This window comes from Sylvia atricapilla, chromosome 6 (genome assembly GCF_009819655.1).
Source record: "Sylvia atricapilla isolate bSylAtr1 chromosome 6, bSylAtr1.pri, whole genome shotgun sequence".
NCBI lineage: Eukaryota > Metazoa > Chordata > Aves > Passeriformes > Sylviidae > Sylvia > Sylvia atricapilla.
In genome coordinates, this window is record NC_089145.1 from 25,315,131 (window position 1) to 25,342,654 (window position 27,524).

Consider the following 27,524-nt stretch of genomic DNA (forward strand, 5'->3'; position numbering starts at 1 on the left):
GCCTCATGAGGACAGACTCATGGACGTCTGGATTTTTCTGTTTCGTTTTGTTTTCCTGTTGGCAGCTAGGATCCTTGGAAATTAGACATTGGAACGCCCGAAGTCTTTGGAGCAAGTAACAAATACTCATCGGCGTCCATATGGGGCCATCTGGTGGCGGAAGGGGCTCGGCAGGGGAGGCTGGCCCGGAGAGAGGTCTTTGTTCGGTGCTTGTTTCAATTCTGTGGTTTTTTTTTGTTTTCCCCTGAAGTCTTGCATCTCAAGACCCATGCCTATTCTTTCTGTCCCTCTTCTTCTCTACCCTTCTCTCTCTGCTTATCTTCCTCTTTGCCTGGAACAAGAATTCAGTTTCAACATAGCCACTGGTGGCTTTCTCGTCCCAGTAGTTTTCCTACGGGTTCACCACAAGCTATCCTATCTAACTTGCTCGGTGGTGAGGGCTAACGAGCTGCTAACACTGGAAGTTACACTGGGCTGTTCTAGCAAGGACTTCTTGTTTCTGTACTGCACTTAACTTCTTCCATGGTGAAAGCCTACCTTTGTAAAGATATTTTCTGGGCTGCAACTGGGCAGGAGAATAGAGCATTATGGATTTGATTTATAATTAAGTTCTAACTGAACTGGTTCAATTTTATATAAAATTATTTATGAAGCAGTATTCGCTTAATTATTTTTGGAAAGGCATATTCTTATGTGTGCTGTGATTCACCTCTGTCATTGTTTCATCTGTTCATCCATTAAGTCTCTCTGAATATCTTTTTATGAGTTTTATCTTCATTTGACAACCTGAAAAACAGGTATGGTATATAGTTATATATGAATATGTCATTAAGCATTTTCTGTGTGCAACTCAATACTTCCATTTTTAATTTCAGCCCAAGTTCTGCTGAACATGATGAAAGCTGAAATAACATTGTTTTCCAAGAATCCCTATGCATGTGTATCAAAGTGAAAATGTTTTCATGACAATTACAGAAAACTGCCTGTGAGAGAAATGCAATTCCTAGAATGAAAATGAATTCCAGTAAATAAACTGCAGTGTTCCTGTGTCATCTCAGTTCAGTCTTTCCATTTCTGAAGGTGCTTATGCTCTCAGAGGCAATTTCTCAAGCTCTTTGGCAAGATCTTTAATAACATTATAAGGAAAATAGGATTCATTATGACTCCAACCGATATACAGAAAAAAACCCCTACAAAAATATTAGCTTCCAGTTAGCAAATATCATAACTAACGTTTCAGCTTTGTAAAGCAAAACGAAAAAAAAGTTTATTTGGGTTGATAACAACCCCATTAGGGAGGCAGAGGTCTTCTTGCTTTTCAAAGAGGATGTGTGTTTTTCTTTGCTTCCTGTCTAGTCATCGGGCAGCCTTGAAAATTGTACTTACCTGAGGCTATTATGTATTGGATACATTAATAAAATACCTCTAACATTTTTCTTCATATTGCTGTATTTTTTCCTTGATATTAAATGCTATGTTAATATCTTTTTATGCCAGTAAAAGCATGGAATATTTTTCCCCTGGTACTTTTGCAGGGCTACTTCGTTTATCACTGTTGACAAATTGTGCTAGTAATCCCATGGAAAAGACAAAACAATGGAAAACACCTAAAGTTCAAGAGATTGGAGGAATTCCTGGTCAGAGGAATTAGCTGAAAGAGAATTTTCTGAAAGATTGGCTACCTCTGACTTATAGTAATGTAGTTCCTTACAAGGAAGAGTGATTGGTTTATCTGTCTTATTTTCAGTGTCTTTTTTCTAGCAATATGCTCTCTTGGAAAGAGAAACAGATGGAAACCCAATCTAATGATCTACAATCCCAGTTTAGTTACTGAAGAGAACTCTGTGTGCTCTTAGCAATGGTGGAAGCAGCAGAGACAAAGACACCTCCTGGCTGACTCCTCCCAGTTTATACACTGGGGATGATGTTCTGTGGCATGGAGTATCCCTTTGGCAGTTCATGTCAGCTGTCCTGGCTCTGTGTTTCGCCTCTGCCCGGCTGTTTGTGCACCTCCACACTGGGAGAGCCTGGGAAACTGAGAAATCCTTGGCTTGGGGTTAGCACTACTCAGCAACAGCCAGAACAGCAGTGTGTTGTCAACATCACACATGTTATCATCCTAAATCCAAAACTCAGTATTGTACCAGCTACTACGAAAAAAATTAACTCTACTCCAGCCCAAACCAGGACACTGTTTAAGAACCTTATCAGACATTCTGTAGAGGCATTGCTAGTGTTGGAGTTTTCAAAATCATGACAAAATACGGGTTTCCTGTTTTGAAGACAGAACTAGAAATGCAACGGAGTACAGACATTAGGTTTGGGGTTGGTTTTAAACTCTGCTGTGGTACCGGAGCGAGCTCTCCGGCACGGGGGGCCGGGGCTCGGGCTCGGCGGAGGCGGTGCCGGTGTGGGGCGGTGTCCCGGGGCCCTGAGCTCTCCGCGGTGCTGAACGGGCCCGGCACGGCCCCGGTGCTGCCGGCCAGGCTGGGGAGCTGCCTCTCAGCCTATGCTTTATTTCTTCTGCTTTTGGTGAATCTCATTTCTTTCCCCTGACACGTTTATGGTCAACTGGAGGAAGTCATTATGGAATGCAGTCCTTTGCAACACCCTCTGCCTGAAAATTTTCTGACACCTGTGGTGAAAAACTCCTTGAAGATAGTGACAACATGGACGTACTAATATTAGTGCAAAATCGGCTCCCATGACTTCAAGTGAAGAACGTATTTCTCACAGGCAAATAAACATAAAGCATGCAATATTTGATTTTATAAAACAGAAATGTCCAAAATTCCAGAGAAAGAGTTTCCTGTGTATTTTTTCATATTATTTTACTTTTTATTCCCTCTTGTGTTACTATTTTTATTCTATATTTGAGTTGATTCTGGAGATAAATAGTAAAGTCCTGTGAATAAAATTCTTTGTCAATTCTGTGTCATACTGTGGTCTAGTACACAAAGCTGGGCAAACGTGTGTGCCAACAGATGCTGGGAATACAGAGAAAAAACTGATCTTTGTAAGAGACACACTGGCATTAATTTGGAGTTAGGTCATGCCAAAGAGCACCTTTATATCATAAAAAACCCTCTACAAACCATTTGGAGTCATTTTGCACCAGCATAAGCCAGACTCCTACATTAAAACAGAGCTGCTTGCTTGTTGCTTAGTAGTTACTCCTTAGCTTTTTTTTTTCCTTAAATATAAACTCACGTGGCATCATTATTCTCACTAGGGTGTGTCTATGACTTTTCAGGATGTCTGATTCTTAATGCTGTCAAATGAACCTGCAAAGCAAAGTGTGTGGACAAAGAAATATTAGTGTACTGAACACTCCTACCTCCAGCATCCAGGTAGTTCAGTAAGAAGTTTTAAGAGTTTTCCAGAGATTTCCCTCTTGCAAAGGGAAATACAAGCTTGTGACTGTTGAAATATAGATTTTTGGCCACCTTTGTGTAGGAACAGGATTGAAAAAGCTATTTCAATTCAGCTACCATGCCAGATTAGTAGTGATGGTTTCTGTTGAAAATACTTTATTTGGCTTTAATCTTCATTAAAATCTAGTTATTTCAGACTTTTAGATTTTGTTGTTTCTTTCTTTTTTCCATAATCTACCGAGGTTTTTATAGTTGTATTGGATTTGCATATATGGGGGCTGCAGGAGTGGCTTCTTTGAGAAGCGGCCAGAAGCTTTGCCTGTGTCTGACAGAGCCAATCCAACCCAGCTCCAAGACAGATCTGCTGTTGGCTGAGGCTGGGCCAGGCGGTGATGATAGAAGTGCTTCTGGGATAACACATTTGAGAAGGGAAAAAAAATGTTATTATGGAAAAGTACTTGCAGACACAGAAGAGAGAAGTGAGAACATGTGAGAGAAACAACTGCACAGACACCAAGGTCAGTGCAGAAGGAAGGGCAGGAGGTGCTCCAGGAACCAAAGCTGAGACTCCCCTGCAGCCTGTGCTGCAGACCATGGTGAGGCAGCTGTGCCCCTGCAGCCCATGGAGGTCAGTGGGAATGCAGAGATCCTCCTGCAGCCCTGGAGGACCCCAGGATGGAGCAGGTGGATGCCCAAAGGAGGCTGTGACCTGCTGGGAAGCCCAGGCTGAAGCAGGCTCCTGGCAGAACTTGTGGAGCCCATGCTGGAGCAGGTTTGCTGGCTGAACCTGTGACCCTGTGGCAGATCCAGGTTGGACACTGTTCTTGAAGGGCTGCAACTCATGGAAAGGAACCCACACTGGAGCAGTGTGTGGAGAACTGTGGTCTGTGGGAGAAGAAGTTTGTGGAGAAGTTTGTGGAGGACTGTCTCCTGTCGGTGAAACCTCACACTGAAGCAGGGGAAGGAGTCTTTCCCCTGAGGAGGAAACAGCAGCAGAAACCATGTGATGAACTCACCATAACCCCCATTGCTGTCTCCCTCCATCTCTGGTGGGGAGAAGATAGAAAATTGAGCATAAATTAAAGCCCAGGAAGAAGGAAGGGGTGGGGGAAAGTGATTTTTAAGTTTTGTTTTACTTCTCATTGTCTTAGTCCAATATTGATTAATAATGACTTGAATTAATTTCTCCAAGTTAAATATGTTTTTTTCCTGGTGATGGTAATCAGTGAGTGATCTTTCCCTGGCCTTATCTCAGCCCATGACTTTTCATTATATTTTCTCTTCCCTGTACAGTTGAGGAGGGGAGCAATAGAGTGGCTTTGGTAAGCATCTGGTATCCAGTCAGGGCCAAACCACAGTAGTTTATTCCTTTAAATGTCTCAGAAGTGGAATAGGCTTTTGCTGAAGATGTCTTTTAAAGATTGGGAAGAACCATGATTTGTTCCTTAAGCATGCCCACAGATTGCAGGATGAACAGGTGAAATTAAACAGGTGAAACTGTCTGTCTGTATTCACAGTGAGACATATCCGCCACTCCTTTACAGTATTATAAACCAGGAGTAAGTCCACAAAATTTGATGTGTCACTATAAATACAGGCAAATCTGTCCCAGTGTTCTGAGGGGTTAAAAACGGCTAGTCAAAAATAACAAAAATAACAACTATGCTTATTTGAAGTGTAAAGCTAAGAAGTGGCTTCACTGGAGTAATTATGTTTAAATCAAACCTTTGTTTTGAAGTTCTCACAATCAGCTCACAGGGAACTAAGAGGAACATGTTTGTTAGGGAGCATTACCTGTAACCAGCTCAAACACATGACATTTTTGTGTAGATTTTCTGCTGAAATGCAAACTGTGGAAGATAAATCCTTTACCTAAGGCAAGAACAGGGAAAACATAAGCAGAAACCATGAGAGTATCTCAGATGCTCTTCTATGGAGTTATGGGAACTTTGAGGAGGGAGTGCACAATTCACATGCCAACCCAGCAACCTGCCAGTGATGCTGCTACCTGGTTACTCCTTTCAGCACACTTTCCTATCATGGAATACTATACCTGAGGCCCTTTCTCCTCCCCCATTTTATTTTATTTTATGGAATTGTCGGCCCCCAGGCCAGCAGGAAGAATAGGAAGGATAAAAGTAGTGAGAGGGAAGTGAGAAGAAAAGTAATTTCTCTTCCTCTTTCATGGTGAAGAACAGCAACTGGCTGCAGAATGAATGGCTACATGATGCAGATGTAGGAGAAAAATAGTTTTTCTCCCAGGTTTTTCCCTCTCTGTGATGATCTTCACTTCCTGTGTAGCTCTTTCTTTCCAGAGTACTTCGCTGCCCTTCCTTATGGAGTAACCCTATGCTCTATACACCAGCAGACATTTTGCTAGCAGGGCTGCTGTGCACACTCCTTCCTCCTCTCTGACCTTATCCTTTGTGTTCTTTCTCACTGTCATAGCTATCACCTCATGATCTCAAGCACTTGCACCTATTTTTCCAAGGGGGCAGTGGCATCTGACTGTGCCTGAGGTGTGTTGTCTCCCCCTCTCCAGTTTAAGCATGTCAGGTAGCTGAATAGTGGGAGGCCTGAGTTCGAAATGTAATTTTAATTTCAGCCACGAGGGGACCTTCATAGTTTATTGTCTCTTTCCTGTAGGTTCGTCTGATCCATACACTCACAGCAGTTACAGTTTTGCTTCTTCTTAGGTAAAAAGACATTCCCTCCCCACACCCCCACCCCCCCACTTTTTTTTTTTTTTTTTTATAATATGGCTTTCATTTACTAGGTGTCCAGAGTTTATATCAAAAATATATACACGTCTTGCATAGAGTGCTTTGGCAAATCGCCTACAAAAATTAATCCCAAAAATAAAGAGCTCCCACTTATTGCAACAATTCTTTTCATGTCATATGACCCGTGTTTGGAGTCTCATTCTCCTCTTGCATGCAGCAGCTGTGTACTTGCATAATTTGGTCTGGTTGTGTTTGTATGACCAAAAGAGGATGTGACTGTAACATGCACTAACTTGCTCACTTTTTCTAATGAGCAGCAAAGACAGAACTAAAATATGCACCCAGGGTCCCCAGCCCCTTTGAAGCTGGTGATGAGGCTGCCTGCTGTCCCTGCTGCTGCTCCTCTGCCAGCCCTGGAGGGGAAACTCTGCCTCAGGCATGAATGCTGTGAGTGAGTCGAGATCTTCCCTTAGGCACGGCCACCTTGGCCATGTGCCTTTCTTCCAGTTCTGGAAAAAGGGGCTTTCTGTACAAAAACACACCCAACTCCTTTTCTCCCCAGCTATATCCTGAAAGAGATAAGGTAAATACTAATAAATGCTTGTGCTTGTTGCATCCAAGAGAAACTTGCAAATCACAGCTCTTAAGCCTTCTGAGGTCAAGCTCAGCATAGAATTGAAGAAGGTGGCATTTCTTAGCTGTCATGCTCTAAGGTCTCTGAGAAATATCACGTGGGGAGTGACCAATTATGTATGTACTACACAGGCCAAGTCAAACCCAAGGGTCCCCTCTAGGTCATATTTAAACTGTTGTCTTCATGAAATCTTTCTAACCTATTTAGAAATGTCCGTCACATTTTTGCCCCTGTTTCGTCAAAGCTTAGGCACCCTGTGGGAATGCAAACTGAAAGGAAATAGAAATAAGCAATATGTTAATGATAACAATGTTTAGAAAGGGATTTCATTGGAATGACATAGACTTTTATTTTTGCCAATATAAATAAAGGCAGAAAACAGTTTTTGTAGCAGGTGTGTGTGAAATGTGAAACCCTGGCAAGTGTGCAGCAGCACCGATAGGAGCCAGAAAGACTGCGATAAGCAAAACGCTTCACCCCTGGAGGTGGGAACGCGATCTGGCGGTTACAGTGGCACAGAGCAAATCTGAAGCTTCCTGTTCCTGCTACTAACGACATGCCTGTAGTCAACTCATGTACTGTCTATCAGTCCACCCATCTGTACAGCAGGGACACATTCATCTGTATCTTACCAGAGCCAACTCTTGGCGAGCATCACCAGTGGACATAGGCGGCCGTGTCCTGTCAGGAATGCAGGGTTTCACAAGAGAAAAGTACAAGCCACTAGCAGGACACAGAGTACCATTGCATTTGTTAAAACAGCTGTACACTTACAAGGAAATGTGGTGATATTGACTGAAGAATCTCTTTATTCTCCAGGTAGCTTTGAAAGATATTGAGTTAATCTTATGCAAACTTCAGAGATGAGAATCTCTCTAAAGCAGATATGAAGTCAATTAAACCTATCTAAGCTCATCCAACCAATCATCACTAATCAATACTATAAAAAGACAGTTTTTATACATGTATTTATTAAAATGATAATGTATTGCATGCTTTTGTTTCCATCTTCATTAGCTGAAAATAAAATCTTTTAAATTATATTTTATAACTGAACTGAGTTTGTGGTCTCAGAACTGTTGCCAAGGTTAAGGATCCTAAATAGTTTCCTAATCATAGACCACACATAATTTTGTAATTGCAGAATCAGCAGAGAGAGCAATGGCTAAAAGAGACTGCAGACTGAAATGTCCTTCCACATGCAGCAGGGCTCTCCTGAAGGGTTCCTGTTTGCCCTGTGAAAGCTCACACGTAACCCCTCTCCTGTGAATAAATACATTTTTCCAGCTTGCTTATCTACAGACAGAACCTGCCACAGACATAAAAGAGTTACGTGGGTCCAACCCGTGTGTGTGGACAATCTTGAATACTCATTTAAAACCGCTCCCTGCATTTTCTGCTCTATCTATAAATTTATTACTGTGAGTATTCTTATAAAACCATCAATTATAGAATCATGCTTTTTAGTAAATTGCTATGACTTTAGGTATTTATTAGGTATAATCAATTCTCATGTTTTGAGACTGCCTTTCTGCTACATGAAATTTGAAACTAATTGCAAAATTAATAATAAAAGCAGTGACAGCCTTCTTTCAGAAAGAAAGTAAATCCATTACAGTCTACCATGAAGGAATACTCTCCTACAGGTACCTTGGTGTTCTCACTGCCTGTTGGAGAAAAGTTGCACTGCCAACCATTTTACTGTGCACTTTACTGGTTGTGTTTTCACATAATTTGGTGGCAGCTGTCAGCCCTGCTTCCCTCATCACATACACCTTGGAAAAACTCCCACAATGGCTTCTACACAAAACTAAGTCCACCACAAAGCTTTGCCATTTAAGCTGAAAATCCAGACTGCCCAAATTCCTGTCTAGGCACCACCTCGTTCCAGAAAAGTGTCCAAAGATGACTGATTATTTATGAAGTTTCCCAGCTGCCTTTTTGTCTGTTCCTAAGCATTCACAAGCTGTGGGCCTTGTGAGAAGCACAGCAGCTACCTCAGGAGCATGCATGCCGTGTGGTGCCTTTTGGAACAGGCTTTTTCAAAGGTAACCTGCAAGACCAGGCTATAAAATAATCAACTGCAGCCAAATAATCTGACCGAATCACAAGACAGGTTAACAAATAATTTATAGCGCCACTGGAGGGAAGAGTCCCAGCCCCGGCCCAGGCTGGGACTGCGCTGGGTGTGGAGCTCCACAGCCCATTCTGCAAGGAGCTCCCAGCCCAAGCACTAGGCAAGAAAGAGCAGATGGCGAGAGACAGATGGGAGAGTACAAGGAAACAATGAGATAAATGAGCAAAAACTCAGCTGAAGACTTTAGCGTTTGGTTCCAAAATTATTAATTTTAGTAATCATTTCAGCTGATGTAACCCTACGGCAGAACGCCTTCCCTGTTCCAAAGGTCTTAATAGCTACAATTACAACACATGCCGCAGCCCAGCACGGGTTGCATTTTAGGTAAAGAGTGGGAGTTCAGCAGGCGAGAAGTACCGAGGCAGGGGGTGTCAAACGCTGAAATTCGTTCGTAAAGGGGGCTGGGGTATCGCGGCAACCGGCGGCTCAAGGCAACCCGACTGAGCGCTGCTCCGTAGGTACCGCCCGGGCTGACAGCAATCCGGGCCCCCCGGGGGCCGGCGCTGCCCCACGCCCCGTCCCCGCCGCTCAGCTGCCGGCACCGCGCGGCCACCCGCGCACGGCCACCCGCTCCCCGCGGGCTGGTGACAGCCCGGGCACGCCCCCGCCGCCGCGGGGTGCGCTGAGGGCCCCCCAGGATGCCGCGGTCCCGCCACGGCGGCCGCGGAGGCCTGGAGGTGTCCCCCGTTGTCACCGCGCACCGAGGGCGCGGTCACACGCGGACCCAACACCGCCACGCGCAGCCCTGAGAGGGTGGAGATCCCCAGGGAGGGTCAAGGGCCACTTCCCCCGCGTCCCCAGCCGGGGGTGGGCTGTGGGGCCGCGCCGCCCCTCCGGCCCGCGGGCGGCCGGGGCGGGCTGCGCTGCGCAGCCGCCGTGCCCGGGGAGCCGCGGCCCGGCCAGGGGCTGGGGCGGGAGCGGCGGCGCTGAGGTAAGGCGGGCGCGGGGCGCAACACCCGGGCAGGCACCGGGACTATCCCAGGCCGCTCCCCGGGGGCCGCCGCAGGGAAAGCGAAACCAAAAGAGTGGTGGTGGTGGCGGCGGCGGCGGCGGCGGCGGCGGGAAGGGGCGGGCAGGGGCTCCCGCGGCGCGGCTCCACTCGACTCGACGCGATTCGATTCGCTCCTCCCCTCAGCGCCGAGGCGGAGCGGGGCGGTGGCGGCGGGCGGGCGATCGGGCGGGCTCAGCGCGCCCCCATGGCCCTGGCGCCGGGTCAGCGGGCAGGGTAGCAGCCTCCGGCTGTCGCCGCGGGTGACTCAGAGCTGCCCGGGCAGGGCGGGCTGGAGATGCGCCTCTCCGCCGGGCTCCGGGCAGCCGCGGGAGACTGACTGAGCCACAAAGAAGTTTCCCCGGCGGCGGCGCGGCGCTCCCCCATGCACGCCTCCGGCCGCCGGTCCTGGAGCGCTACTCGGCAGGCGCCCGGCACCGACCCCGCCATGGAGCCCCGCGCGGGGCTGCACAGCAGCCCGGAGCTCAGCCGGGCCAAGCGGCTGACCGTGGGGGAGCTCTGCTCCCTCTTCGAGGCTCGCTGTGCCGCCGTCGCCGCCGCCGCCGCCCGGCAGCTGCCCGACCGGCCGAAGAGGGGCTGCCGACCCCCGAACGGGGTTCTGCCGCCCGTCATCCCCCGGCTCACCGTCACCGCCGAGGAGAGCGAGGAGGCGCAGGGCAGCCCCCAGGCGCGGCCGGCGCGGCCGGAGGGCGGCGGGCTGAGGACGGGCAGCTCGCTGCACCTGCAGTCCCGCAGGCTGTCCAACTCCTCGGTCTCCTCCACCGGCTCCTCGTCCCTCCTGGAGGACTCGGAGGACGACGTGCTGAGCGACACGGAGTGTAGGAGCCAGGGCATCGTGCACTTGGAGCACGGCGAGGACACCAGCCAGGTAGGGGCGCGGGGTGAGAGGTTCGCCCGGGACGCGCTGCCCGCTCCCCGGGCCAGCCTGGCCGGGCAGCTGGGCGCCTCCTGGGCTCCTCAGGGGCCACCAGATGCTCCCGCTGGGAGTGAGGTTTCCGTGACCCGACTCCATGCAAACTCCGGGAAACTCCTGTCCCGGGCCGGCAGCAGTGCGCTGCGGTGGGCAGGCTGCTGCGCCTGTTGGAAAAGCGCTTCTGCACGTGGGCTCCTCAAAAACCCAGCCAGGTGTGCGCTGTGCATTGGTACTTCAGGTTTCAAGAATCTGGGATGTTTCTTGATCGTAAGTGGGTTGTTTTTTTCTTTTTTCCAGTCTCCTGTGTCAAATGCTCAAAATAAAAATTCTCCAGGCATTTCCCAGCAGGTATTTTTTTGTCTCTTTCAGTGCTGGAGTCTGTGGTTGTCAATTTCTGAGCCGCTTCTTGCTGTGAGCATGACAGGAGACGGGGAGGAGCTTGGAATGGATAGAATGCATGCTTTTGTCCATTCTGGCAGCAACACATTTTTCTCAGTAAATCCCCTCTGTAATTTGGCAGCTTTCATCCATGAAGTGCGCTTTTAAAGGCATGTAGTTAGTTGCTTTTTCATGATCTTTGATGTATATTTGCCTGACTCCATATAGCGTGCTTCTCAGGCTTTTGTACCTGAAAAAATAGCTTTAGTAAATTCCCCCTCCCACCTTCATTGACACCACTGCTTAAATTGTTGTTCTGCTGCCAACTCATTGGTGCTGAATTGTTTTCAAGCAGAACATATGCTTTGATAAAAAAGGTATAAAGAAGAAGTAATGCAACTTGTAGGTGATACCTCCAGCTGGACTTTTCTCATGGTAATTGTGGGTTTACTACTTTAAAGGACACATAGTACAGGAACTAAATTGCACTGCACAATATTGGTTTTGTTTGCATCAACTTGTGGCCTGATTTTGGAAGTGAAAAAAACAAAAAGGTTTTTTGTACTTTGTCATTTTGAGCATCATAAAAACCTGTAATAATAATACTTAGTTTGTACTTTTGGTTCTGAGATGGAATCTGGTTTGCAGGGGGAAAATTACTACTGTTTGGCTTTCTTTTCTGAAATACATGCTACATGATTTTGTGAAAGTAGCAGGAGAACAGAAATTAAAGATAATAAAGGGCCATAGGATCATTTGACTGACTATCCCTGCTATGGCAGTATGCGTGGTTAATGGGGAGCAAGAATTAAGTCATGGCGCTTCAGCGGTGAGAGAGCTCTGTGAGATGGCATCGTGGCAGCTGGTTAAACTGTTGTGAATACAGACTGAAGCAAAACTGAATCTTCAGGTGAGAAGGTGTGCTGCTTCTAAAAAGGTTATGCTTCTTCATCTCTGAAGTCATTGGTACTGAATGCAGTATTGAGACCTAAATGATTTGGTGTGTATCCTTCCCTGTAGTCAGACATGCATGTATCATGTGAGTGGTGTTACTTTATTCTGGGAAATTTTTATAGTCACCTTTTAATTACAAGAAAATAAAATATTAAAAGAAGATCTCTAACACTGATTTATAGACGCACTAAAAATATCCATATTATAAATGTTTCAAACTCTGAGACACCCTCCTGTTCATTTCGGTGTGGGGGAAAATGAGAATTTTGATAGTATTATAACAATTCAGTTTTTGAAGAAGTTTTTGCAATTTTCTGAAGTTTAGTGCAGCTGCAGGACTGTTTAATGCTTCCTTGGTAAAGTAAGTATTCCCTCAACTGAGGTAAAATACTTGATGTTTTAAAAGACAAGGTTATGTTTCCATACCTGCAGTGTAGGGAAAGATGGGGCAAACTGTGCACCACGAGCTTGCATTCTGGCTGGCTTTCTTTATCTCATTATTCCTTCTGTGGCACGATGTCAAACCCAGAGCAGGGACTCTAAACCAGCAGAACTTCATGGCACTACTTAATAAATTAGTAGGCTCACCTGCTCAGTGACTGCTTACATGGTTCATCCCTCCCTTCCTTGCTGCATTACCCACCAGGAGCTGGAATGCCAGGAATCTGCTGTTTCTCCTGTGGTCAAGTGCACTGCCCTTTATCTCAGGTGGCTGCGCTGTTTGCTCACCAGTACCTGGAGGCATTCAGGACAGTTCTTGTGATCCATGTCTTTTGGTACTGGACAATGCTGTCCACTCTTGTTTCTTCAGCAAAGCAGTGACTTCACACCATGCTGAAGTTGGAGTCTGTGCTTTGAACCTCTGGGGGGTTCAACTTTACAGGATGTGTCCTTTTAGCCCGTAAATCTTGAGGCAGGATGAATCTTTGTTTTGGAATGGAAGGCTTTGAGTTCAAGGCACACACATGCAAGTGAAAACAACTGCAAATTTTATGATAACCCATGGAATGGTTTTATATTTTGAAGATTTTATTTAGAGGCAATTTGGAACATTTTGTTTATATTTATTTTTGTTGTATTTTAATAGGTGAAGAAGGCTTGTTCTAAGGGTGTAACACAAAGCATAGAGACTTTTCTGAAGGAAACTGGAATCAGAGGTGTGCCACAGTTACTGTTTCCTAATTAATGGAAGAATTTGACATTTTAAAATTTCTCCTGTATTGGGAAATTCCCTGAGACTTTTCTCTAGAAATGTTAGAAGTTAATTTGGAGCCTGGCACCTTATGATTAAGCTCAGACCAGTGCTCAGAGAACTGCTGGGTTGTCAAGCCTACCAGGCACCCCAGTGCCTACCAGGGACCTTGGAAACTTGCCCAGGTCTTCGGCTGTGAGAGTAGAAGTTCTGATAATATTCCTGTTATCAGAGCTTCAAGGCTTCCATCTGGAGACCCAGGAACTTGAGACCTAATCTGAAGAAGGCCCTCTTAGGCCTCTCTACTGTTGGCCTGGAGATCAAGACCCGGCTGAGTCTGAAATGCGGGTTCTCAAGCTACCTGTGCAGGACTGTGTGTGTAATGTGAAGCTCAGGAGTCTCTGTGTCCAGGGTTTGCTGCCCTGGAGTTCTCAGGCCTTAAATCCCAGGATGATATGCCTGGGAGTGCTGTCTCTGACTCTATTCCTTGGAGGACGGTTCTCCTTGGTAGGTCACTTGGAAAACAAGTTTCCAAGAGGATGAGTGATTCAGTTAAGTATTTCACAGAACACTTGGGGCTGGATGGATTGACGCATCCTGATGTTAAATTTTTGTTTCTTCTTGAGAACAGTACGTGGGCATGTCCCTGGGGTGTTAGGGCCCGTGTGGGGGCAGTGAATACCTTGGGGCCCATGGCTGACGATGACAGTGCAGTCCCAGCCTGGCTCCGCTGGGACAAAGTGCCGCTGTCGCTCACATCGGGGCAGGCCCACCTTTGAGAGAAGCTCAGTGGGTGGTGTTCCCGTTTCTCTGCATAAGTTATTCATGCCATTTTGTAGTAGTTAGCAGAGGCTTTGGAACTGGGCTCTGCTGGCTTTTCTGAAGGAAGACCCTTCTAACAGCGGAGGAATGGAAGTATCAGAGGAGCCCGTTCTGCTGCTGTCCTGTTTGTTCAACTTGGGGTTCAGTGAAAACCAATTGTGCAAAGCTGTGCTGATGGAAACTGCATAATGCCATATTTGGAGCTTTGTAAAAGAAGACATATTGGTTATTAGAAGAAATTATTGGTTAAAAGAAGAAATATTGGTTATTTTTTTAGTAGCCAGTTGACAGAATAGATTTTTGCCCTATGGCAAAAGCTAACATTCCTGCATTTAAATGGGAAGCATACTTTTGTAACCTTGCTCCATGCCATCTGGGTAGTGTATATACACAGCTGAATCTTGCAGTGGAAACACCAGTGGTGCCTTTATAGTATTGGAGAGGATACAAGAGTTACATATTTTTGTCCTCATTCTGTGAATGAGTGGTTTTAAGAAGTACGAAGTCTGGTTAGCACCTTCTTTGTCGGGACAGAGACTTTAAAGAGTGGTTTTTCACAGAGAATAAACACCATGCATGATAATGTACAGTAGCCTCTTGTCCTCTTTTTGGGACAATGTTATTTACTAGATAGAAACATGCCAAATAAATCTACCCATTTTCATAACGTTGACCTGTCATTCCAAATTCCTGGAACCGTAACCATGAGAACAGCTTACAGTTTGCTAGAGAAAAAGCAGTTCAGTTCTTGCCTGCAATAATACCAGTCCAGAAACTTTGGAGGATATTCATTAGTGAAGTGCATTTGGTTTGGTTTCACTGATCTTCTTGATGTTATTTTTCATAACATCAAGTACCTTAAAATGGACAAGTGTATAGAAAGGCATACACACTTAATAGCTAACTAAATAAATTAATAAATACAGAATGAAAGTTTCAACTACTTTGGCTCAGGGGTGGGTTACATAAGCTAATGCAGTAGAATAAAATTGTTATTTTTAAATGAAGAATAGGAATGACGGGATGACATAAGTAAGACTGTTAATGGGATTTTAGCCTACTCTCCAAAGGAAAGAAGGCTTGTGTAATCACTCTATCAATTCAATTTAAACTGCTTTAGTAGGTTTCAGCCAAATTTGGCAATGGCATAGACATCTCAAAGTTTCTTCAAGAGCTCTTTAAAGTTTCGCAAAGGTCAGACTGGGTGAAAGAGGAAGTGCACACTTTTTCTTCTCTGGGGGAGAAGGTGCCAGAGGAGATAAACAGCTGTCTTCTGTTTTGCTTGTTGACTGGCAATTTGGCACATGCCTACTGGCTAATCCATAGGTGCTTCCATGCTGGATCCAGCTGCTGCAGGTAGTGTCTCTCCTGAGGGTGACTGGGAGAAAGTGTGGGAGGGATCATACGGTGCTGTGGGCTGGTGAGGTTAAGGAACATGGAAGGCTCTAGCTGAGGCAAAGGGGTGAAAGGGAGGAAATTCTGAGGAGGTATGGAAATGTCAGGGAGGTTAGAGGGCTTTTGGAACACGTTTATAGAGGACAGCGACAAGCTGTAGATACTCTGATAAGGTTGCAGGACAGCAGATACCAGTCAAGTAGAAATTAAACTTCTCTGGTGTTCTGCTCATGAAACAGCTGCTTTTAATGGAATACATTTCATGCTGCTAAAAACAGGTGCAGATTTATAATGACAGTCCCAAGTACTAACATGTGCCTCTTGTATACTGAACAAATTTGAGGTGAACAGCAGTAGTTTTCCATATTTACACGGTGCTTGGGACAAAACTCTGAACTAATAGCCATCTCTCAGTTGGAGGATGAATTCTTCACCACTGTACATTGCAGTGGTGGAGTATGTCAAAACATCAGCAATATCAGGTCTAATGGTGACTTTTAGTAATGTGGATTCTTGTGTATAAGGAAATGACTTCGCTCTTTCCAAATCAGCTGAGAGAGAGGCAATTAAATGCCTTATCAGATACAAGTTTCTAATCCTGGATATATCTGAAATGGTGACTTAGAGATTACAAGATTCTTCTCTTCTGAATCAGTTTCACACTGATAGTTTTTATTTTTCACATATTAAAGGACATATTGTTTGGGCATACAGTCTAAAGTTGGAAGAACTCTGATAACTTTTTCCTTATGGACCTGCTGTGTTGGGTGTATTGTAGAAGTTTCTCTGTATGTCCACTTTTATAGTTCAAACCTCCTTAAAATGCTTGTTACAACTGGAAAGGTGGGAAAAAAGTAACAGCAACTCCTCATTACTGGGTGATGCATATTTAAAGAGGTCATACCTAAGTATATTTTTCTCAAGCTGTCATTGACTCAGCAGATTTTTTTTGTGAAAATCCATGCCAGTCTTTAAAGAAATAAGGGTAGTGGCTGGAGCAATAGTTTGGAAATTTTGCATGTCTGTATATTTTTGTGTTCTCACACTATTGCCCTGTTAGACTGGTTTGATTAGAGTGAATATTTCTTAACTGGTTAATTTGATTACCACGTGTAATTACTGTGGTAATTAACATATTCAAAAATTACCTCAACTCACATCTAAGGTTTATTATAAATGGAATGTGTTAAAGTGGATTTGTTTTATTAAATGCTCATAATGTGATGCAGTTTAAGGCTGGAAGCTGAGAATGCACATTGTATTTATGTGGTAAATAGCTGTTTTGTTTAGCAGTGGCTGAGGAAAACTGAGGATCATCATATGGCATTTTGTAGTGATTATCTATAAAATGTGGTGGCAGAAAAAGTAGTGTTAACCTTACACATCTTGGAAGGAAAAGGTGATCTTATGTACAGCAGCAGTCAGGTCTCTCTTCTTCCTTCACAGTCAGGATCATTTATGCAGCAGAAGGGTGCTGAGGCAGAGAAAATTGGCTTGTCAGTCCATGTTAATTTGGATCTTGCATAGTGTAGATTTAAATTGAATTTTTAAGTGCTGTTCTCTACCAACACAGCTTCATCTCAAAAATTGGGTAAGATGGCATTGTCCGTCCAAAGCATAGTGTACCTGGGGGAAAATATCATAAAAAAAGGAGGAGAGTGGGAGCAGGTGTTAATCTCCATCAACTCCTTCTGGGAGAGGCTACCTGTTTATCTAGTGTCAGGCTAGCAAATACTTTGGTGTATTGTTTCCAATGCTTAAGTGATTCATTCCTGTCGGTAATGGAGAATGCTTTCTGGGGTAACACATAATCAGCAACATTTGAGTGGATCTTTGTACTGATGAATGCTGAGCTTCTCACAAGGGATGAAATCTTTTACATTCCGAAACATGGAGGTTTGAGACTGATGCTATAGAAATCTACCCTGAACCCATCAGGCCTGGCTATTGTTGCTTGTTAGCAAATCTTCTATTCCTTGGCAAGCTTGGAGAGAAGTTAGCCAAAGACAAATTGACTGCTCATGTGAAGCAGTGATCATAGACTTGACATGATCCGGATTTAGAGCTTGGGACAGACTCTCCAAGCCAGTTGGAGACTATAGCAAGCATGACACAGACACTGCTTTGTGGGAGCCTGGCATTAACCCAGAATCCAGGAGCACTCCATATTTACAGGCTGAAATATCTAAGTAAGGCGACACAGTGATGCAAACACTTTAAACTCTTTACCTTAGCCCACTAATACCACGTTTATTATACTCACATTCAACTTCAGTCTTATTCTGAAGGTTCTTATTCAGAAGTTCTTGTGCTGGTTCTTATTCAGCCTTCTGACCTCATCTGTTCATCAGCCGCATTCTAACAGAGGTGTGATTACAAGTGATAAAGAGTATGTATGGACATACATAGACATGTTGTGTCTGGGTGTCATTGGTACTGAAATGTGTCTGATTCATCCAGAGGATTAACAGGAAGCTGGGGTGTTGCAGAACTGTATGAGTTAGGGAATGGCACAGTTCATAGGATGTATCAGCAGAAACTGCTTCATGCAACTTCATGCAACTTTGATGTGATAAAAATAATGTCTCTTGATAAATTACATTAAATATTGTGTAGAGAGAGAAGGTCTCTCTACAGGTTGTTTTCAGTGATGGTAGAAAATCATCATTCATTATCAATGTAACTGATTTTGTCTCCTGGTCTCTGCCACATCCCAACATTAAGTGATCCAGTCTTAGTTGTAGCTGCATTCACTACTATGAGCTGCTACAGAGAACACAGCTTTCTTTGTGTCTCAGCTCTTTTCAAGCAGCTCCATAAAGCTGAGAACACTGCAGTGGTTCTTTCTAGTGATGTTCACTCAAGACAGCACTACTTTTCTGTGCTCTACTTTGTTTGCTTCCTGTGGTGGAATGCTGAATCAAATGCAGGCTTCTGTTTCTCACCTTAGAGGTGCTGGTGCTAGTCGCAGTCTGTGTTGTGGGCACGCAAGAAATCGATGGAGCTCAGCTGTGAGGGATATGTGTTCAGCCATCCCACTCCAGTGCAGGAGGTGAGCTTGAGGAGGCTCAGCTGTGCACGAGGCAGCTGTGAATTGGGTTTTCCCCTACAAGAAGGCGTTTCTCACCAGCACCAGCCAGTGCTGGCTCACTCTGCAGCACATACTTTGGAAATGGAGGGAGCATCGGTGTTATGTGTCAACACCTTCCACTACTGGAATCTTTTCAGATGGTGTGAAATCACCACCTCTGCTGAAAATCTTCAAAGATCCTCTGAGCATGTGGCACAGGTAGTGGTACTGTCTTGTGCTTTCAAATGGCCCATCTTATGGGTACACACATTGCAAAGGGTAGCTGCAAGGTTCTAATTCAGGAGCAAAACTTTGGAGATGAGGGAGGTGAGAGAGTTGTGATAGGTTCAGGTTATGTACACCCAGACAGAAGAGGAATGACTGACAGGGCTTGGGAATGCTACTGGAAATGTGAGAGGAAGGACTAGTGAGAAGAGCAAAACTTAATAGGCAAGCAGATTATTGCTTTAAAATTCAAAGAAAATACATCCTCAGAAAAAAGCAGGAGAACATGTGACAACTATATTAAGAAATCATCAGTCAAACATTGAAAGTATACGTAATGACAGAACTCATGTGCCTGCGGTGTGGGTATGTTAATGTTCTACTGTCTTTCATTACAAGCAGGCATAGCACTTGATGCACAGAATTCATGACTTTCAGCTGTTCTATATTTTCAGTCAACTCAAAGGATAAGTTACAGTTCCACAGTGACTGATGACATGTATTGCAGAACCTCTGTTTATTCACAGATAGCTCTGCAGCAGATCACAGGAAGGGAAAGGCTGACTTCCCAATTTAACACTGCTGAATGCTGATGTGGAGCCCTGCTGCCTTTCACAGTTTCACAGTCCCTCTTTGCCTGGGAAGAGACTAGGGAAGTTATTTATGGAGACTTTTACCATGGCAAATAACTATATTTTTTTTCATTCTCCTTTTGACTAACTTGAGAGCGAGCCTTACGAGCAGAAACACTGAACATTTGTACATGCAGCCAAAGTTAATGGGAGCTGTTCTACAACACCTGTTCTGCAGTATTGTATAACGCTGGGTATTAGGAAAAGAAAAAGGTGACACCTCAGTTTAAGCTTTCAAAATTAGTGTGTACTTTTCATATTAACCTATCTCTCCTTCAGTATTTTCCCCTATAAGATATGAATAAAACACTTCACATAACAGGTTGTGAAACCAATTTCACTAAATTTTGGAAAACAGTCTACTGCTGCAATAACAGTTATCTTTAAGTTTGTATTGAAAACTTCAATTCTGAAAATTTCTGATTTCTGAGTACTCAGTTTTGCATTTAAGGCATCATTAAAGTTCGAGGACAAATGTAATTCTGGATTGTGAACGTGTTCCTGAGGTGGAAGGTGCTGACATCTGGCCGTGATGTTTCATCTTTCCTGTATTCCCAAGGCGTGTGCTGTGGAGCGAGGCTCGGGTAGTGTGCCCGTGCTAGAGAGGGCACTCACAGGAGGGCTGTGCTTGGAGAGGCTCTTCAGGCACCATGACAGGTGCCCTCTGGTGTGGGGAAAACCTAGTTCACAGCTGCCTGGTGCGCAGCTCAGCCTCCTGTGTATGGCTAAACACATCCCTCCCAGCTGAGCTACACTGATCCCTTGTGTGTGCTGTGCCCAGCAGTCTCCACAGAAGGTAATTATATACTAATGAGAGTCTACTGCAGGTTAATTTGAGGTTCTTACAATATGACAGGCTTTGTCAGGTTGACTTCTGCTCCTCCCATTCCTTACTTTGAAAACACTCCTCTTCCTAGATTTCAGGTTTCTTCCTCAAAATTCAATGTTTTAAAAGCTTTTCAGAGGATCCACTAGAAATTTTGTAGGGGGGTCAGTATGAATCTTTTTCTAGCCTTAGAAATAGCTCAAATTTTTGTTAGAGCTGTTCAATCTGAGACAAACCAGTTTTAGCTCTTTTTTGAGGTGGGTAACTTGGAGCAAATCACCAGAGAATTAAACACATATAAAGAATTCTTGTGCTTTGGTGCTTGTGCAGGGAATCTGGGTTTTGAGACCCTGATCTTCTGAAAAAGGCAGAGCTAGAGAAGTCTGTATGGCCTTTGTACTCTTCTCCATCATTGTATGCTTATGTGATGCAGCAGAAAGGATAAAAATCTGTGTGAACAATGTTTTTGCATGCAGATCAGCTGTTATCTTGTGCAGGGTTTGAGTGGGTTGTTGGCTGTGTGCACTTGACCTTAATATTCTAATCATGATAAGCTCCGCTTGGTGTGGGCTCCCTCCTTTGCCACCCATGTATGGTCTGTAGGAATGGTGTTGCTGACCCCACAAAGGGTTAGCTTTGTTCAGAGGAAAATGTAATCTGAAGAAACTCAGAAGCCTTCCTACGCTTCAGCTCTCACTTTTCATAGTGCAAAATGCAGAGTATCAGAATTCTGAGCTGATAATTTGATACAGTTTGTATTGTCTTGCTCTGTTCTCATTTAAATAAGGAACTTTTTGCCTTCTTTGTACCAACCCAGAAGGAGTAAGCAATTAAATCCTGAGGTACTCATTTCAGGACAGAGCCTGCCATTCTGTTGAAAAACCTATGAGAGGATTTTAAAGTGGAGACTCCTGACTTTCAAGTGCTTTTGCCTTTCACTTGCTCATGATGCCACCAGGGCTACCAAAGGCAGTCAGTAGAAAAAATAATGAAGCATATTTTATATGTTAGAAAGAAGTAAGTCTCTAGAGTTCTCTCTGGCCTAATAGTCTGCCTGGATTTGGGCACTAATCAGGTCCCTATATCCCTATACAAGTTTCATGAGTTGTTTTCCCAAAATTTTTAGCAAGACCAAAGAAAACTACTTTCTGTCAGCAAAGAAACCAAGAAAGGGAGCAAGTCCTGAGCTCTCTAACAGTCCAGTGATTGCTAATCACTATGTCAACAGTCTCCAAGTCTTTTTCCAGCAGTAGGACTGGCTGATGTCCTGATTATGGTTTCTCATTCCAATATTAAAACTGGAGTGACAGATCACTAATCATCTGTCTTTTGTCCCTGTTCATCCATTGGGATTTTTCCCATCATCTCTAGAAATATGTCCTCTTCCATTGCTATAGTTCTTTGTCTTGATCCTGGTTTGCCTTTTCAGTCCTCTGATTTTACAGGCAACAATCCTGTCTGGGACAATAGGATAAATGTAGCCAAGTCATCAATATTCTTTTTACATTGCATTCTTCAAGAAAAAAATAGATGGGCAACAAAATCAGTCTTGGCTTGTGGAGTAACTTCTCAACCTGGCCTGTTCCCCTGTGTCTAGTGTAGGTCATCACCCATCTGCAAATGGCATTTCAGATGTCTGTCTTCTCTTTGTTGAGCCCTGGTAAACTAATATTGGTCGCTCTTGGGTTTTGTTACCTGTGTCCAATGTGGCACAGAAGCTGCTGCTTGCTCCATATTTCAGGAGGCTGGTGTAGGTGGTTGTGCAAGATACAGGACTGTGGCTTGCAGTTCTGTTGCTAGGAGCCAACAGTATGAAGTTCTTTGAAGTTTTATGGGGATTTTTTTAATCTTTTATCATGAGATAAAAATTTTGGTAGATAAATTGTCTTTATAAACTAGACCCTGTTTATTTTACTTTATTTTTAGGTGGGTTTGCATCTTAATAATTGGCAGTTGATGTTCATGCTTCTACAAAGGTGGGATCTCCAGTGTCCTGATGGTGAACACACGTTTACCTTCCGGGCAGAGGAAACATGCTCTGTAAAACACATTTGCTATTGTTCAAACACCCACAACTCTTCAGGAAGACAGATGCCTTGTTTCAGTTTCAGTCTTTAGTTGAGTCACTTGTGCTTATGTAAGGTTTGAATTTGATTCTCTTTCTTAAGGCTACATTATGGAAATTAAAATCTTAAATAACCCTTTGTCTCTGGGGCTAGCTGCTAGTGATACAGAGGAGGAATTCAACTCGCCACTCTTATGTTGTTCTGTTAACAGAAAGTATCTTTTGATCCCGTAATTCTTCTCAAGGGAGAAGTCTTTTATCTGTATGCCTTATATAGTTCTTAGGGAAGGAAGGGTTTCTCTAATCTTAGGTTTGCTTCAAAAACAAACAACTACCTTGTAAGCCTCTCACTCCAATGGGATAAGGTGAAGAGTCCTCATTTCCATAGAATTGCAGTTTCTCAGTCATTGCCACATTACATTAATAGGAGTGTGGGTTTTCGTTTGGTTTGGGTTGGGTTTTTTTGTTTGTTTGTTTCAAAATCCTTTCAACAGCGTGGTTTGGAATAATCTCAGAGTTATACTGCATTGCAGCTCGGAGTTATTAAAGGGGTTGAAGGATGTGGCTTTCCCCTAGGTAAACACCACACCCTGCTTAGTGTAGCAGTGCCTATTGCATGTTGACACTTGCATTCCATTGCAAGGGGTGGGCCCTGTTTGAACAGTGTAATGCACCACAGGTGAAGCAGTAACTCCTTGCGCTTCTTTAGAGGACAATGGATAGAGGCAGTTCAGAGGGGACGAGGAAGGAGAGGTGGAGTACTGGACTTTGTCTTGTGATAGATGGAAGAGCAGTTGGCAAACTGCTACCGGTGTATGTATTGTCTGTTTTTTACATTACATGTTTTTAGACTCTAATAATCCTTTTCACTTAACACTATATTACTGCTTATTTGAGTACTTGACTCTCTCATTTGAGTGCATCTAATTTAGTTTACAAGCACTAATTACTTATATTATTCAACAATGTTCTCAAGTAGTGTTTTTATAACCTGTAGTGGGAACTGGAGCAGAAGAAGGGCACGTATTTGGACCTAGATTCCATACTGAAGCAGTGAAATCTGCTCAGATCTTTTTCAAGTCAGTGTCTGACAGTTTAGGATGTTAGAAGCTGAATTACCTTGGTAGGAAAGAAAAGTTATATAAAAATATTTTAAAACTCAATACCTGTCAGTAACTTCTCTATATGTATGTGGATACATACATGCAGCAGCCTTAATTCTGTTCTTGTGCTTCCTATCCTTTCCTATAGAAAAAACTAATTACAATACAATAATTAATAATATTTCCACTGTTACATTTCTTTCAGGCAGAATCTCGAAGTTGTGTGGGATGCAGCTTCTGGGGCCATTACATGACGGTGTGTTGAAAGCAGGGTCAGCTTTCAACATGCGTCCAGTAACCCAAACTGCTGGGGATAGTAAGAGAGGTGTCTTTGATCAATTAGTAGAAAACAGTTTTGCAGTTCCTGTTGGATGTTAGTGGTTTCTGGCAAATAGGAAAGTGTAAGAAAGGATAAGCATTAGAATTTTCTTTATTTCTCTTTGTCTGTTCAGTCTGGAGATTCCTCTGTGCCCTCTGAGTCCCCGGGTGTTAAAAGCGGTGCTGAGCATAGCCCTGGACTGCTGGGCTGGCAGGATGGAGCTGTGTCTCCAGGTAACAGACTGCACCACCATTGCAAATAAGATGAAGCACATGCTCAGCTTCCTTCCCAAGTTCACTCAGGGGAGATTAGCTTCTTGAAGTTATTTCCTGGCTTCTTGCCAGAGCATAGCCTCTCTTGATGTTACGCAGAAACCACACCTGATATAAATGGATTGGCATTTGTAGTACATTTGGATTTGAGGTCATGCACAGGTCAACAAATGACACGTTTGCGCCTTAACACGTTGTGATTATGTTTTTGGCTAAACCTATTTATTAGTCTATGAACAGAGAAATGTGCATCTGTTTGGGTTTTAGGTATTCCCAAATATTCATCCTGTTTGGAACTGATAATTGTGTCCTACCTGATAGGATGTTGGGCTTATTTTATCATGTAGAGTGTTGTCTATCTAGATGTCCCTGTCTCATGACTGGAGATGTCAGTCAGTGACCCATGAGATGTGGAAGATGGGCAGAGAATTGTCAAATTGCTGAGACTGTTTCTGAAGATTTAAACTGCAGTTGTTTTGGAGGTTAAGAAAGATTTCTTTCCTTCTGCCACACCATCTGCTGAAGCGATGTTTGATTTACCACATATCTGTTCTGGGTGATGGACAGCCTGAATAAATCTTGAATATTTGGGCTCTGATTCAACTTCCTGTAGTGAGGAACTTTCCATTTACTTCTTGGATAATAACATTTCAGTTTCCAGCAAGACTGATGTTCTGGCAGAGCCCCGATAGGGGCAGAATGTTGTTGGTTCAGATTTCCTGTGCTCAGTAGGGACAGGTGGCAGAGCTCCATGCTGCTAGAGATCCAGTGTCTTTCCATGCAGACCACAAGCTGTGAAAGTAGGGATAATGGCCATGTTTAATGCCTGCTATGGAAGGCAGACAGTTTAGCTTCCCATAGAACAGAAAATGTTTATGCTTGTAGAAGTAAAATCTGTCTTTCAGTCAACAGTATCAGCTTTTGCAACATATCTGTGATACCTCACATCTCATGAAGGAAATGCTTGTGACAATGCACCTTTGAAGCCATCTAATTACTTTATTATTTTGTCTTTTGGCCTGGGAATAATGTAGAGGTTGTAGATATTTCAATTGGTAATAACCAGAAACAAAATGCCGACATAGATTCCTGCAGAACAGTCAGCAGTCTGTGGCTCTTGATGCTGTTTGCAGGAAGGCAGGAAAGGCTTTTGCGTCTTTGTAGTTAATTTTCCTCTGCTTTGGAGAGGAACTGCTATGGAGTGGGACATGGGATTTTGCAGTCCTAGTAATTGAGTCTGATACCGACTATCCATTTCTCTTATCTTGACTTCTTCCTTTAGTCCAGACATAATGAACACCCAGCAAGCTTATCCTAAAGAGTAGCAAAATCAAATTATGTGTGTATCTCACTGCACAGTGAGGCACCACAGGGGAGAAAACACAGAAACCCGTGGCTTCTGACTTGCAGTGTTGTTTCTGCTTATTGCATTAAGTGTTTCTCATGACTCTGAAGATGTAGCCCAGCCCATCGCGAGTGCAGCACAAACAGGAAATGGAAACCCTGCAGTCAGAGGATACACCTGCCAAATGCTGGTTGAGCAGCTGTGGCTCTCACCCATGGCTGAGTGCAAAGCCAGAACCATCAAGGGCTAAGAACAGGCTGAGCCCTGTTTCTCCTCTAAGTTTGGAGGCTGAAAGAGAGGGAGAGATGAAGGTGTATTCACAGCTTGCCTGGCAGTCTGATGAGAGGTGCTGATCAGGAGGCTGCTTGTGTAGCATTGCAAACTGCTGCTCTTTAGGAGTGCGTGTTCTCCCTTGCTGTTGGTTATCAGTCTTACAGCTCCAGCTGGCACTCGTACATCACGAGAAGATCAACTGTGTGACAAAGCAGGGAGCGTTAAGTTCCCTTGGGGCCTTAGATACAGGGATGGTCAGGGCTGCCAAGGCATCCAGCATGTGGAGATGGCTCGGGGATATCCTTGTGGTTACACTGTATTCCTTGAGCAACAAGTGGCAGTGTTTGAAATGACACAGCTGCCCTGGCAGAAGGCCATTTGTTGTGATTTGGCCAAATTATCAGCTGGCATTGATTGGCATAAACCTCAGTGTGAAGAATGTTGCTGTTTCATGTCAGGGCATAGACTTTCTAAAGCTGATGCCTGCAGCTCCGGACTCTGGACCAGGCTGTCCAGTTGTCAGTTATCACACCGCAACATTCAGCTCCAAATAGCTTTTTGTCTAGTTGTAAACACTGACTCCTGTGTGGATTAGTGCTTGGTGCTTCAGGAACCTGTTTCCTGCCCAGGATGAAGAGAAGGTGAAATGTGGTAATAATGGGGCTGAGTTGCTGTAGGAGCCTTACCCTACCTTGGGAGCTGAATTAAGTGTTGCACTCAGAAGTTCGGTGATAAAGGTTTGTGTGAGGGTTCACTCACATATGTTTAGGGAGCATTCTCCTTCTTAACTTGCTCTTTCACCTCCCACCCATTGAGATCTTTGTCTTGACTTGTGATTCATGTCTGATTCAGCCAAGTGGGTAGTATACTTGGCAGCAGGAATCTCCTGAGTTTGAGGATTCCAGGAGCCTTTAAGAAGGGGCAAGAACGCAGAAACTGGCTGCTGAAAGTGCCTTCTATGACAAATTCGGGGATTTGTTGTTATTATTTGGGGCATTTTTGTTTTATCTGTGGGAAAATACTGCCCCTTGCTTCCCTACACAGAACATTTGTGGATATTTAAGTTATATTTCTCCTGACAAATATGGTAAAAATGTCATGTATGCTTCACTTGCTCCGTATCTTGTTAAGTGTTCTAAGTTTCTTCAAATACTAGATGATCTCAAGCCTAGGACTTGTTATAGTCTGGATAATTATAAGAAAAAGTAATAGAATTTTGATCATCTGCAATAAAAGGCTTTTACTACCTGCTTTAGCTATTTTAAAACCATGCATGAATGCGTATGTATATATCTGTATGTATTACTAGAAGAGACACTGAGGATAATTAAGATTTGCTTACATTTGGCAAAAAAAATGTTAGTTGGTTCAGGATCTGGATCTGACCAAGATGACTGCCTGCCTGTTTCAGATCTGCAAAGACAGCTACACTAAGCCTCAAACTGAAAGAACTCAAAATCAGAATCCCTTGATAGGCAAATTTTGTGACTGTAACCGGAAAGATACTGTGTTGCTCAGCAACTCTCACTATCTTTAATTTTTTTTTTCTTATATAACATCACTCAAATCCTCAGTTCTCTCCATGAGGTGAAACCATATGGTGAACTGTCCCAGAGCTGTACTCCTTGAAAAAATGAAATCTCCAATAACTATTGAAGCTGGTTGTTTCTGTGGTGCTGGGAAGCTGCACCCATGGAAAAGTCTGATTTGCACAAAATTGTGCTCATAACAACTTGTCTTGGTAGAGCACTGTGATTTTGACAAAACAGTAGATACTTTGCTTAAGTGTTGTGTGATTATTTTTTCAGTAGGTTTTAATTATAGTACTGTTGTTATTGACTATGTTCACACACAGAGAGAAGC

The 27,524-nt window shown here is 43.9% G+C and overlaps 1 protein-coding gene across 4 annotated transcripts in view; it reads left to right on the forward strand.

Annotated features, from left to right (window-relative positions):
* The first annotated feature begins 10,039 nt into the window (after positions 1–10,039).
* ITPKA (inositol-trisphosphate 3-kinase A) overlaps positions 10,040–27,524 on the forward strand; it is a 39,266-nt gene continuing 21,781 nt past the window's right edge. For 2 of the 4 annotated variants that reach the window (XM_066321229.1, XM_066321231.1), the window contains exon 1: positions 10,040–11,057. In XM_066321229.1, coding sequence (XP_066177326.1) covers positions 10,242–11,057 — 816 coding nt within the window. In that variant the 5' untranslated portion in view covers positions 10,040–10,241. Of the gene's footprint in view, positions 11,058–11,087; positions 11,139–27,524 lie in introns of all 4 variants that reach the window. The other 2 variants (XM_066321232.1, XM_066321233.1) reach the window with 2 other exon arrangements.